General features: G+C 41.7%; 1 protein-coding gene across 1 annotated transcript in view; it reads right to left on the reverse strand.

Annotated features, from left to right (window-relative positions):
- The window catches only part of LOC117359040 (nuclear receptor coactivator 5-like), a 149,525-nt gene that overhangs the window by 17,151 nt on the left and 118,764 nt on the right, over positions 1–13,610 (reverse strand). The window contains exons 10-11 of the mRNA XM_033941143.1: positions 6,035–6,172; positions 1,438–1,503 (exon numbers count right to left, since the gene is read on the reverse strand). Coding sequence (XP_033797034.1) covers positions 1,438–1,503; positions 6,035–6,172 — 204 coding nt within the window. The remainder of the gene's footprint in view (positions 1–1,437; positions 1,504–6,034; positions 6,173–13,610) is intronic.

Here is a 13,610-nt window from a genome sequence, read left to right on the forward strand (position 1 = left end):
CATTCCCCCCTCAGTAAACCAAAGCAAGGAATTCATTTAGTCTTTCCATCAAGACTTTGTCCTCTCTGAGTGCCCCAATTACTCAATCTAAAAGTCCCACAGATTCCCTCCCAGACTTTGTTTTCAATGAACCTGAAATAATTTTGCTATGAATTTTTGCCTTAAGGGTAAGCTTCTTTTAAAATTCTTCTAGTCTTCTTTATCAGTGCCTTGCATCTGATTTGCCAGTGTTTATGCTGCATCCTTTTTTCTTAATTCAAATCTTTTTTCCCATTTTTTGAAAGATGTTCTTTTGGCTCTAATAGCCAGACTTAATTTGACCCTACAATGCATCATAGCTGACCTTTCAGAAGTTAAGTACTGCTATTTTTTCCTTAGTGTTTTTACTCAAGTTCTCAAATTTGAGATGTTATGATCACTATTGCCAAGCAAGCCCAAAACCAATACCTTTCTTACCAAATCCTCATTCTACTCAGGCTTAGATACGAAATAGCTCCCCCTCTTGCCCAATCCTCAACTAGCTGCTCTAATTAATCAATCATTTTATTAGTATCTTTACCTCCCTAGTATTTCCTGACAATATTTATCGACAATAATGGGGTATGTAGCATCATAAGTAAAGGGGCGTAGGGTGCTAGAGTATTAATCACTGTCAGACAACTGGTTAAAAGTGAAACAAAGCAATTAATTGATGTGCAGGGGAGAGGGGTATGTTCCATTCACAGGTGGGGAGAAAAACATGCAAAAGGTCAATCTTTTCAATAATTCTAACTGTGGCATGATTCTGCAGGGCTACAGTATGCACAAGTCCAGGGGTGGATAACAAGGCTGCAATCCAGTTCCTCAATGAATATGCACAAGATCTATCTGCATACAATGGAGGCATGCAAGCAAATAGGATTTTATGCATATTTATTGGGGAAATCCTGAAAACATGACTGGATTATGGCCCTTGCTCCCATCCCTGCACTAGTCTGTCACTCAAAAAGGCAATACAAACAGCTTGTCCCTAGCCTGGAGACTCAGGTCAAGGTTTATCTTTTGTATTCAGCACAGATCAGCTGTAAGGAAGTTTCTGATCTTTTCAGTAATACATGGAGAATAAAATATTTTTGTTCAATATAATTATTTTCCCCATCCTGTATAAATGAATTTTAATTTTCTGTATGCAAATGTATTGCTATCAGCTTTAAATATATCATTTAACTCAACACTGAACAGAAATTTAAGGCAACTTAAAATATTGCTAATTATGCTCTTTACAAGCATGCATTACCACCAGCTAAAACTTCTACTCTGCTATTCTGAACATTCCAGAAATCTTATACATAGTGGTAAGTAACCTAAAGAAAGAAAAATCCTAAGTAAGACATATGCCATTTTTTTTCCTTTTCTCTTCTCCACCCAGTTCCCACTATTCAATAATTCCATACTAACTTGTAGGCCTCTCCAGAAGTAGAGCACGTGGTCCAGAAGGCGTGAGCCAACCTGTCTCTAACATTTCTGGAAAAAAAATGAAATACAAAATGGTTGATTAATAGTGAAAACAAATACTGTTGCTGGAAAATCTTATTAGATTCAAATGCTGCATTAAATAGTTTTTTCCCCCAATTGTAATAATCTACAGAGGATTTATAACATACTGTACCCAATAATTGCGTTGATAGCAAGGAAAGTAATTTTATCAGCAAAGTTTACAGGAGTCATGGCAACATTCATTATGACATTCACATAGTGCCAACTTTTCATTTGTGTTGGTTGGATCTTTTTCCTGAGTGTAAAGGAGGGAATATTAAGATGCCATTGGCCTTTTGGTAAATACTTCAGGGAAGACAGGGCTTACTGTCTTCAGACTGGTATCTCCTAGCTAGCAACTTTGATCCTTTATATTAGGAATAAAAACATTCATTACAGGTGGTATTATGAGCTTCATTTGGGAAAGCTGGTTTAAGCTATTAGATTTGTCTTGAACCTGCAAAGACTCAAAAATTGCAGGACCTAAAGTCTAGAGGTCCAGCCACTGCACATATTAACATAGCAGATTTCTGCATATAATCACTCAACCCTCCAAATCCCCACTGCTTCTACTCCCTGCCTACACTTCACCAGCATTTATAATATACTTGGTAGACCAAAGGTTTTTTTTTTAAATTTCAGTCGATTATATTATAAAAATCTGAACATAGCTTAAAATCACAATAATCAGAAAATAGTGGAACACAACTTGCTCAACTTGAAACAATGTTTATCCAGCAATTGAGACAAGTATACTGTGGAACCTTGGTTTACGAACATAATTCGTTCCAGAAGCATGCTCGTAAACCGAACGAGGAGAATCTACGAGACCCCCATCAACATGGATTTACAAAGGGAAGGTCCTGCCAATCCAATCTGATCAGCTTCTTTGACTGGGTAACAAGAAAGCTAGATATAGGGAGTCCCTGGACGTCGTGTACTTGGACTTCAGCAAAGCGTTTGATAGCGTCTCACACCGCAGGTTATTGATCAAGATGAGGTCGATGGGATTAACTACATGGGTTAAGGACTGGCTTAGAGACAGACTTCAGAAGGTAGTGGTAAATGGTACCCTCTCCGATACGACGGAGGTGATCAGCGGAGTTCCGCAGGGCTCGGTCTTAGGCCCGATCCTATTTAACATCTTCGTAAGAGACTTGGCTTCAAGGTAAAATTACATTATTCGCCGATGATGCCAAACTATGCAACATAGTAGACAAAAGCACAGTGCCCGACATAAGTTCAATGCCCGACAGTATGACGCAAGACCTACTCCTACTGGAGCATTGGTCAAAGACTTGGCAACTAAGTTTCAATGCCAAAAAATGCAAGGTCGTGCACCTAGGCAGCAAAAATCCATGCAGGACTTACACCCTAAATGGTGAGATCCTAGCAAGGACTGTAGCAGAACGAGACTTGGGAGTGATCATTAGCGAAGACATGAAGACTGCCAATCAAGTGGAGAAAGCTTCATCCAAGGCTAGACAAATCATGGTTGTATCCGTAGAAGTTTCGTCAGCCGTAAGCCCGAGGTCATAATGCCGTTGTACAGATCCATGGTTAGACCCCATCTGGAATACTGTGTACAATTCTGGAGACCACATTACCAAAAGGATGTGCAGAAAATTGAGTCGGTTCAGCGAATTGCCACCAGGATGGTCTCAGGACTCAAGGATCTCCCATATGAGGAACGGCTGGGTAAGTTGCAGCTTTATTCACTCGAGGAACGCAGAGAAAGGGGAGACATGATCGAGACGTTCAAATATATCACGGGCCGTATCGAGGTGGAAGAAGATATCTTCTTTCTTAAAGGACCCACGGCAACAAGAGGGCATCCACTGAAAATCAGGGGTGGGAAATTTCATGGCGACACCAGAAAATATTTCTTCACTGAAAGGGTGGTTGACCGCTGGAATAACCTTCCACTACAGGTAATCGAGGCCAGCAGCGTGCCAGATTTTAAGAAAAGATGGGATTGGCATGTGGGATCTCTTCATGGAGGAAGTTAGGGGGTGGGTCACTAGTGTGGGCAGACTAGATGGGTCGTGGCCCTTTTTTGCCGTCATTTTCTATGTTTCTATGAACTATACCTCAAAAAGAAACTAACACTGCCAAGTGACCTTGCAGGGACATAGTCATCAAACCTTTATCCTGACCATCTTGCAAGAAATTCAGGAATTCCCCATTTAAGGTCAAAGAGGTGAAATTGCCCTGTCTTCACACCAGTCTTCAAAGATCCTCCACACTCAAAACAGGCTAAGAATGTAAATTGCTTCCTGGAATACAACGAAGTCTGAATGACCCTGGCAAAACAGCCCTTCTTTAGAAGTTGCACCCTCTCATGAGCCAAGCATCAAGCAGGCATCTGAATTGGTTCCTGGGTCAGCAGACCATCTATCAGTGGCAGCGGGAAAGAGTCCTCAAGGTTTAGATGAATCATATCATCATACCACGGATATCGTAGTCAGTCTGGAGTCACCAGCACTACTCAACTTCAGTGGACTTCTATCTGCTGAAGAACCTGACTTATGAGACCATGAACATACATACAGCAATATACAAGTTGTGCTGCAAGATGAATTATCTGAGCTGCTGTTAACACCTGAGCTGTCAAATCTTTGGTAGTAGTTTCTGGTTGAATAGGTTAGTGTGCCTGCAATGGTGGAGTAGGTCTAGACCAGACATCGGCAACGCCGGTCCTCGAGGGCTGGAATCTAATCAGGTTTTCAGGATTTCCCCAATGAATATGCCTGAGATCTATTTGCATGCACTGCTTTCAATGCATATTCATTGGGGAAATCCTGAAAACCCAATTGCATTCCGGCCCTCGAGGACTGGAGTTGCCCATGTCTGGTCTAGACTCTGAACAATGCCTTAAGGTCACACTGGAAAAGAGGATGCTGAACATTCAGAGCTCCCAGATGAAGAGCAACTCTGTGTAGGTGACCTAGTAGGTGGAGAGGAAGAAAAGGATGGAGACAAATGCCTTGATCGTCAAGATGTGTGATGCTTACTATCTGTTTTGGAAGCTGCAGAGTCTCAACATCGAGAGCTTGACAGGCGCTGACGCTTGCTGTGATATTGATGCTCGGAGGTCGGCGATAGGTCCTGGTTAGGTCAGTGCCATGAAGGTGGTTATTTAGTGTTTGGTAATGATTGTAGCATGATGATGTAATTGGAGTGACCTGTTGAGTTGCATAACTGAACAGCCAGCTGTGCAGGAGTTCCCATACCGCTTCGAAGATGCAAAGCGAGTGTGGGCCAGTTATAGACATTTTATGAGAGCACTGACCACAGCATTTAAAACCCGTTTTATCAAACTCAAAAACTGCAAGGAGTAGTGATAGAAAAAAAATTCTTCAACTGATGGAAGGCATGGCTAGGTACACTGTATACAGTAGGGACAGTAGAGTGGGAAATTCCACACAGTGCTAAGAACTGCACAGCCCATTCCTGATGCAGTATATCCAATCTTAGGCTTCAAGTCTGTAATATTTGCCCCCTACCGCTTACCACTACCAACCTCTACTGGGAGACTGATACTGCAGTATTTTGTAGCCACTATTCTTACTATAAAGAAATCTGTATCTTGAATCTACCTCCAGTAAGCCTTATATGCTCCAGAATCTTTATCCCATTGACCTGTAAAATAATGTGTACCACCATAACTACTACTACTTAGCATTTCTATAGCGCTGTACATTAAATATTCAAGAGATAGTTCCTGCTTTTATAAGGTGTAAGGTATATCTACTTTTGCTGTCCTCCTCTGAACTGCTTCTACTTTATCTATATCATTTAAAGATATGGTCTCCAAAGCTGCACGGAATTCTCCACATAAGGTGTCAATAACAATACCTTTCTCTAGGAACCCTAGCATTCTTCAACCAGTGTCTTTCTATCTGGAGATCATGATATATAAAACATTCAAGCACTCTTGCATGAATGGTATACATTAGGATGATCACCTTTATGTTACTTTCCTGTTTTTAGTTCCTCAAATAAATGGCTCCAAACTTTTCAGCATCACATCTTGTTACCTAACTCCTCACTAATTCTCAAGTTCTTAAATCACATAATTTTTCATACTCTTTGAACTGCCTATCCTTTTGCAGATCTTCACATCTTTCCAAATATCCTGTAGAAAATATTTCACAAAACTGAACCCTAAGGCACTCCACTGATAATCCTTATTGCCTTTAAATGAATCCCATTTACCAATATCCCTTGTTTGCTATCATTCAGTTTCTTACCCAATTCAAAGACTGTTGATACAATCTTTAGAGCCATTTTATCCTGGACCTTATAACAGGCAGGGACTCAAGACAGTAAATCTCTTCTTTTAGTAGCGACTCTATTAAGGGGCTAATTCATCAAGGGGTGCTAACTGATTTAGTGTGTGCTAAACACTAAGATGCCCATAGAAATACAATGGCTGTTTTAGCATTCAGTGCACACTAACATGATTAGCACCCCTTGATGAATTCCCCACCCCTAACTTATCAATTGGTTTACTCACCTGGAGTTGGTAGAAGGCCAGGTTTGTCACCAAGTAAGGGTCGTTTTGCAACCTGAGCAGGTGAAAATCCCAAAAGGCCAGGTCTTTTAGAAGGTGCTGCCAGAAGGGGAGGTGGTTTACCCTTTGGACCAGGCACCCCTTAAGTTAAAAGAAATATCACATAAGTATGCATTCACACAGTCACAGTTAGCCATCTAATAAACCATACAATACAGCATGCATTTATAAAGAAGTTATAGTAAAAGCACAGTATACATATTTATGTATGCACTGTATAACTTACAAGTTATTTCCATTAAACATTTTGGGATCAGGGACATTTTGAAAAAATAAAAAAACATTAACACGTCTATCAACTATACTTGAATGTAACTCGCCTTTAACTACAATTGAAAAAAAACCAAAAACGCATGAGCCAAATTAAAATAAAGCTAAATTACTTAATACAGCGGTTAAATAGAAATCACTGCTAAACTAAATAATGTACTCAATCATTACACATATTCTTAGAACAATCAGTTTACAGATCAACTGAAAAGTACCTCATATAATGCTTTTGTCTTTAATGTATGTGCTTCCAAAATTATGTAACATAACTATGAAATAACTTAGTAGACTGGCTATGACTAAGCCACAAGCATGAAGATATCTTAATATCATGGGATAGGCCAGTTAGCATCATGGACAACATACATATGCCTTGTGCTTATGGCTTTTCTACCCACAAAGTTATTTTTGAAGAGGGATGTGAGCTATCAGGTGTATAAAGTAAATGCCATTTCTTCTCTCGCAAGTTCACACGTCTTAGCCCACCATCTATACGCCTCATCTCTACTGCAATCTCAAACCAAGAAAACCTACTCACCCCCGTGACACCCAATGTCTGACCAGTTTTTTTTTCATATCTAACAGTGTTTTCTGACCAGAGATCTCTTGAGAATACTAAATGTTTGACTGTTCAGAACTCTTCATTAGAATATAACAAACATTAATGTGAGGGAAGTACATTATAACCTTTGTTAAAAGTGATGAAAATGATCTTTCATCTGAAGGATAAGCAAATGGCAAAAGCTGGATAGCTATGCTATCAAATGTCGTCAAGCAAAATTTCATTTCTAAAATACTTTATTTCTTAAACAAGACATATCCAGTTCTACCATATAACCACATTTAAGACCAAATTATTCTTCTGGTGTTATAAGATTTAAAGTTACCAAAATAATAACAATCCTCCCCTCAAAAAAAAAAAAGAGATGCTTATCTGCTTCAGACATGGGAACAGGAATCACTAATAACTTCCATATTACTAACAAGAGAAATATCAATAGTAATGTTTCCAAGTTTATTACATATTTGATATACCATCTATCAAAGGTTACCTAGACGGTTTACAATACTAAAACTTTAAAAAGACAGGGAAAAAAAAATTGGCGACATTCAAAGTTAAAATATCAAGGATGGGTAAGATAAAATAAATTAAAAGGGAGGTAAGAAAGGGGTGGAAATAACAATAAGAGGATAGTGATTCTTAAAAGCGGTTTGTGATTATGTAAAATATCTAATTTTCATTCCAAAATCAGACAAGAAAATTTGCATATCTGCAGTGTCAAATCATTTGAGAAGGGAATTCTAGCCCTTTTATAGGGCCAACGTGAAGTATTTGCAGAACCACACTTCCATAATTTATCATTGCTCTTCATGGATGCAAGTTAAAAACATCACAGAGACTGGGGGCTTTTTTTTTACAAAGGTGTGCTAGCGTTTTTAACGCATGAACCGGATTAGTACGCGCTAGCCAAAAATCTATCGCCTGATGGGCACTGAGCTGGACTGAAATGACTAGCTGGGCCAGCTCTTCCCATTGTTCTGGAACTGGAAACAAAGGAAAGTGTCTGAAAAGATGGATGCCTAATACCCAAGTCAGTGGCAAGGCAAGGCATAAGGCCAGTCAAGGTTTCCATTATAGTTGTAAGAGTTTTAAAATGTATTTATGATAGTCAATGCACTTGATTGTCCAGGGGCCACTAAAGAATTAATTCTGTCCTGCTTCCATTATAGTCCATTGCAATAATATTTTCTTTATAGAGATAATACTGCTTTCTCAGCAGCATGTAAGTCGCAATTGGTCCTGGAGGAGCAAGGAAAGGGGCTGGTATTGAGGTCTCAAAAAAAATGCACAGCTCATCCAAAATCCAAATCGCCCGATCCCTAAGCAGGGGCAAGGCAAGGCGAGGCACAATGGCATAAACCCCCCCCCCCCCCCGGTCATACCTTTTTTTAATCCCGCAGTCCAGCGCTGTATCAGAAGGAGCTTTCCATACTCCTGCTCTTCTCTCACTGGATCGCTGCCTCCTGATGTCTTCTGGCGATGAACAAGACAAGCGCAAGCTTTTTACTGTCTGCCTGGTCCTGTGCATCTTCTCTGAATGGCTGCTTGCAAGACTTGCGAGAACTGACCAGAGAGCCACACTGGACCAGGAAGGCAGCAAAAAGCTTGTGCCTGTCTTGTTCGCCGCCGGTAGACATCAGGAGGCAGCGGTCCAACAAGGGAAGGGGGGGGGGGGAATGCATCTTATAGAGCGAAAAATACGGTAGCCACAAGATCCCAAAGTGCCTCTAAAGTCACTTCAGAAGGTTTGTTAATGAAAATTTGTTCCTGACTGGTGAAAAAATGCTCACCATTTAAAGAAACCTCTTGCTTCTCTTCCAACTGGACTTTTCCTGAACCCACAGATAGAACTGCCTCTGGTTCCGTGGTTGGGCTCTCCTACTGAATTGCCCCCCCTTCCAGGCTCTCCGATGGTGCCAAACTTACCTCAGGAGATGGAAACAACCCTCCCTCTGGGGTTTCCTCACTTCTTGGAGAGCTTGTAATCCGGGGCTGCGAGGGGGAACTCAAGCGTCAGGGCTGAGAGTCGTATCTGGCCCAAGGAGAACAGCAGCAGTCCCGCCCATTCACGGCGCCTCCAGTGGGCGACCCTCCGACATTTCTGGCACATTTTGCATCCGCCTTAGGAGATCTTCTATAGTACTTACAGACTCCTCTGGTGCACTGCGAGGCAGCAGCGGCACTTCGGCCACATTGCTTTGGCATTTCAGGTAGGAAAAAAAGATTTTTCACTACCGTGAAGTATTTCCTTAGTGAAAAATGAGCAAATTCCCAAGGCGTGTTGCTCAGCTATCAAGCCTGTGGTCATCTTGGATCCTCAAGTATTATTGGTTTTCAAAGCCATTGCTCTAGACATCCAATTTCAGTTTCTAATCTAACTGGTTCTCTCTCGATAGTGTTTACTCCATGCAATTGTTCCATGTACAGTGGCATTACATATGTCCCATCAAATAAATGTGAAGGTATCTGCCATCTAACTAGTCTCAATCTATAATCTAGTACACTGTTCTTCAACCGCCGGTCCGCGGACCGATGCCAGTCCGCAGAAAATTTCTGCCGGTCCGCGCAGGGCTGGCGAGATCGAGTCTGTGGTTAAATTTCATACTGACTGCGGTAGTGTTGGAAGGCTGCTGTTCCGTCCAGCCTCAGGCGATCAAGACAGGCTGCCAACGTCAGGGCCTTCCCTCTGTGAGTCTCGCCTGTTTGGAAACAGGAAGCTGAAACAAAATAGGCGGGACTCAGAGAGGGAAGATTCCAATGTCGGCAGCCTGTCTTGATCGCCGCCCCTACCGAGTTGCTGAAGAGGGCCGCGGGGAAGGTGCAGGTAGAAGGGAGAGAGCTGCAGGTACAGGTAGAGGGAGATGGTCAGCGTGCGCGGGAGCAAGATCCTGGGGAGCCTTTGACAGTGGCTGTCTCCCCTCCCAGCAGCTCTCGTACTTGCCAGGGCAGTGATTCACCGGCAACTTCTTCTTTCCTCAAAGGCGGCAATGGACCTAAGGCTGCCTAAGTAAATCACTGCCTCAGGCAAGTAATGAGAGCTGCTGGAAGGGGAGGAAGCCAGTGTTGGAGGCTGGGAAGCTGCTGGATAAAGGGAGAGCTGCTATTGGACTTGGAGGGAGGTAGGAGAGATGCTGCTGGGAGGGGAGGAGGGAAAGGGATGGGAAGAGTGTTAATGTTGGATAGGGGAGGAGGGAACGGAGAAGGAAAAAAATGGAAACAGCTGGCAGGGAGATTACAGGAGGGGAAGGGGGTCAGGGTGGAATGGAGAGATCAGATGAGGGACAGGGGAGAGACACAGGAATGAGAAAATAGAGAGAGATTGATGCTGGGAAGGGGGTCAGCAGAGAAATGAGAGAGGGATAAAGAAGCTAGATCTGGTGTAGGAGAGATAAAAATGAAGAGAGCAGTGAAGCTGGAATGAATGATGTAAAAATGAGAGAGGAGGCACAGGCTGGATGGAAAGGGGAGAGGGGCATAGAAAGAAGTCAGATACATATGGAAGGGGGAGAGGGCAGACAGTGGCTGGAACGGGTAGATGCTGGATTGAAGAGACAGGGCAGATGCTGGAAGGAAAAGAAGATGAAAGCAGAAACCAGAGACCACAAAATGTAGAAAAAAATAATTTTATTTCTATTTTGTCATTAGAATATATCAGGTTTGAAATATATATCCTGCTAGAAACATAACTGGGGACTGCAAAGCCCAGACAGTGCTTCTTTAGCTTCCAGCTGGTTTAGGGCTCTCTCTTGCCAGGGTGCACTCCCCTAACACTATTCCTGTCATGTGTGACTGCAGTATTCTGTTAGCATGATATTTCTGTGTAGCATTCCGTAATAATTTGGCTTGTTCAGTTTTCTTGATAGTAGAGGGAATATATGTGAAGGGGAGGGGAGACATGGGTTTTGTTGGTCCTTGCTCTGTATATTTATATTTATAAAATGACAATTGTACAGAATATTGTTTCTTTTTATACTTTAATAAAATATGTTCAAATATGTTCAATATAAAATCATAACTGAGGCTTGTGTGGATGGGATCAGATGGTTTGCAGGGACCGAGCTTGCGGAGACGGGGCGGAAATGTGTTTTTTAAATTTCAGTCTTAGTAGTTTGTCGGTCCACAAAATAATTATTTTATTTCTGCCGGTCCACGGGTGTAAAAAGGTTGAAAAACACTGATCTAGTATGTAAAAATTATGTCTTACCCAATCATTTTCTTTCCTTTTGTCCTAACAGATCAGTCCAGAACTTGTAGGTTATGCCCATCTACTAGCAGATGGAGACAAACAAATGTAGCTCTTGGTGATATGCCTCTAAAGGGCCTCATCCAGCCCCTGGAATTCTCCATATTTTAATGACAAAGCAGTGTAGATGTTAAGACATGGCATAAGTTAGAATGTTAACAGTTAGCAATTTGATTACAATGGCCCCACATGAGCTAAACCTGTAAGAAGGAACTTGTCATAATTCAGAGGTACTGAGTGATGTAACTGAAGAGAAATAGTAGGCCTCACCGAATTTTATGAGGACTACAGGCTGGAAGCTGCAGAATAAAGTCTCCTAGCAGCTCGACCAGATGAGATTGTTCTCAAGAGAACCTTGGAACACCATCAACCTCTCCTTGTCTTTTTTTCTTGAAGGAAACTGTCCCAATTTCTTTTGTGCAGAATATTTGCCCATCTGAATGAGAAACATACATGAAGCTGAGTGTAACCAAAAAAAGGGTGAGCTTCTGGACTGATCTGTTGAAACTAAAGGAAAGAAAATTATCAGCCAAGACATAATTTTTCCTTCCTTTTCAATCTCAACAGATCAGTCCAGAACTTGCCAGATGTAGATAACCAATATCCAAATAGGATGAAAGTTGAAAACAGAAGGACAGAGCAACACAAGCTATAAGGACACTCAAAAGTTCTCCAAATGAACCACAGTGAAAAGGAAAGTGCTCAGAGTCCAAGGACCAAAAGTCAGAAAGAGGTAGGTTAAAAATGCCAGGAGACTGATAGGATAGGAAGGCAGATTAAAAAGTCAGACTCACAAGTGATTCAAATAGAAAGATGGATCAATAACCAAAATGGTCAAAAAATGTCAAATGCAGAGACTGGATAATAGGCAAAGTAGGTTGCCAAAGTTATTGCAAAAGAGTATGAAATAGCAGAAGTAATGTTCATTTGCAAAGACGAGAGGATGAAGTGCCAATGAGCAATGACAAAGTGTGACTCTAGTTTTCCTTTGTCTCCTTCTGGATATTAACCATTCATAGAAATGACAGTACTGCTGGAACTGAGAAGGAAATCTAATTGCGAAAAATAATAAAGCATCAAAGCCTATGGAAAAGAACATCAATGATTTCCTGAGATTAACCTCTGGAACACATCGCCAGAAGTTGTGGTAAGAGCAAATAGCGTAGCTGGTTTTAAGAAAGTTGGACAGTTTCCTGGAGGAAAAGCCCATAGTCTGTTATTGAGAAAGACATAGGGGATGCTACTGCTTGCTCTGGATCGGTAGCATGGAATGTTGCTACTCTTTGGGTTTTGGCCAGGTACTGGGGACCTGGATTGGCCGCCGTGAGAACAGGCAACTTAGCTTGATAGACCATTGGTCTGACCCAGTAAGGCTAGTCTTATTTGCTTAGCTCATTAAAATAAAATAAATAAATATGCTGGCAAAGCAAGTACAGCTGAACCTGCACAGACAATACAGCCAACAAAGTAAATCCTTGCAGCTCGGCTGAATCTGTGAGGCTAGCCTGAGTGTTCCAGGAAACAAGAACCGTTTGAATGAAATCAGCTACTGCTGCCAAGAGAAGCACATGAGCTAAGAGGACAGACAAGCCTGAGCCCCAGAGAAAAATCAAGGGGAAATGAAGATTCTTATACCAATCACCTTTTAAGTTGAGCATGTCAAGAAACACAGCTAAGAGGTCAGAGATCTAGAGCATGACTTAATGAGCAGCACTGGTGAACCTGTGCAATGAAACTTGGTGAGACTGTGCAGAAAGTGTGATCAATGTAGTTTTTACCATCCCCTTCCAAGGGCCACAAAATAAGGCTAAGTAACTTCAGATTCTTGCTGCAGTTTGTATGCTCTGGGGCATACTCTGAATTTGTGCTGTCAAGGAGATTTGAGTCTGAGATGGCAAGCAAGTTAAGTTTGAGTTTATGCAGTACCAAGCATGCAGTTTAAATTGATTTGTAGCTCTGATACTACTTTATTTGTAAACCGTTCTGTCTGTGAAAGGCAGTATATCAATTATTAAAAAAAAAAAAAAAAAAAAATACAAAACCCAACATACAGCCCCTAGGGTAATAAAGGTAAATTAAGTCATACAGAAGCTAAACTTGAAACTGGGTACTTCAACTTGAAGGTCTGCCACCTTCTAGATAGAGCCAATTTGGTTCACCAGCTGCACCTTCAACATTAAGCACAATTGAACCAGGAGCCTGCAAAGAGAAGTATAATGTAGCCCCAGACACTCACGACTGCTGGTATTGTGAAGCCAAGAATAACTAAGGCTAAGAAACTAAAAAGGAAATCTAAGTCCAATATATAGGAAATACAGGACTTTAAAATAGAGGTCTGCACGGGAACGAGGATCACGGGAATCCTGTGGATCCCGCGGGGATCCCCCCTAGGTCAGCGGGACTCCCACGGAGACCCCTCCCAGGTCCACGGGACTCCCAAGGGG

The sequence above is a fragment of the Geotrypetes seraphini genome, chromosome 4, assembly GCF_902459505.1.
Source record: "Geotrypetes seraphini chromosome 4, aGeoSer1.1, whole genome shotgun sequence".
In the NCBI taxonomy this organism is placed as follows: domain Eukaryota; kingdom Metazoa; phylum Chordata; class Amphibia; order Gymnophiona; family Dermophiidae; genus Geotrypetes; species Geotrypetes seraphini.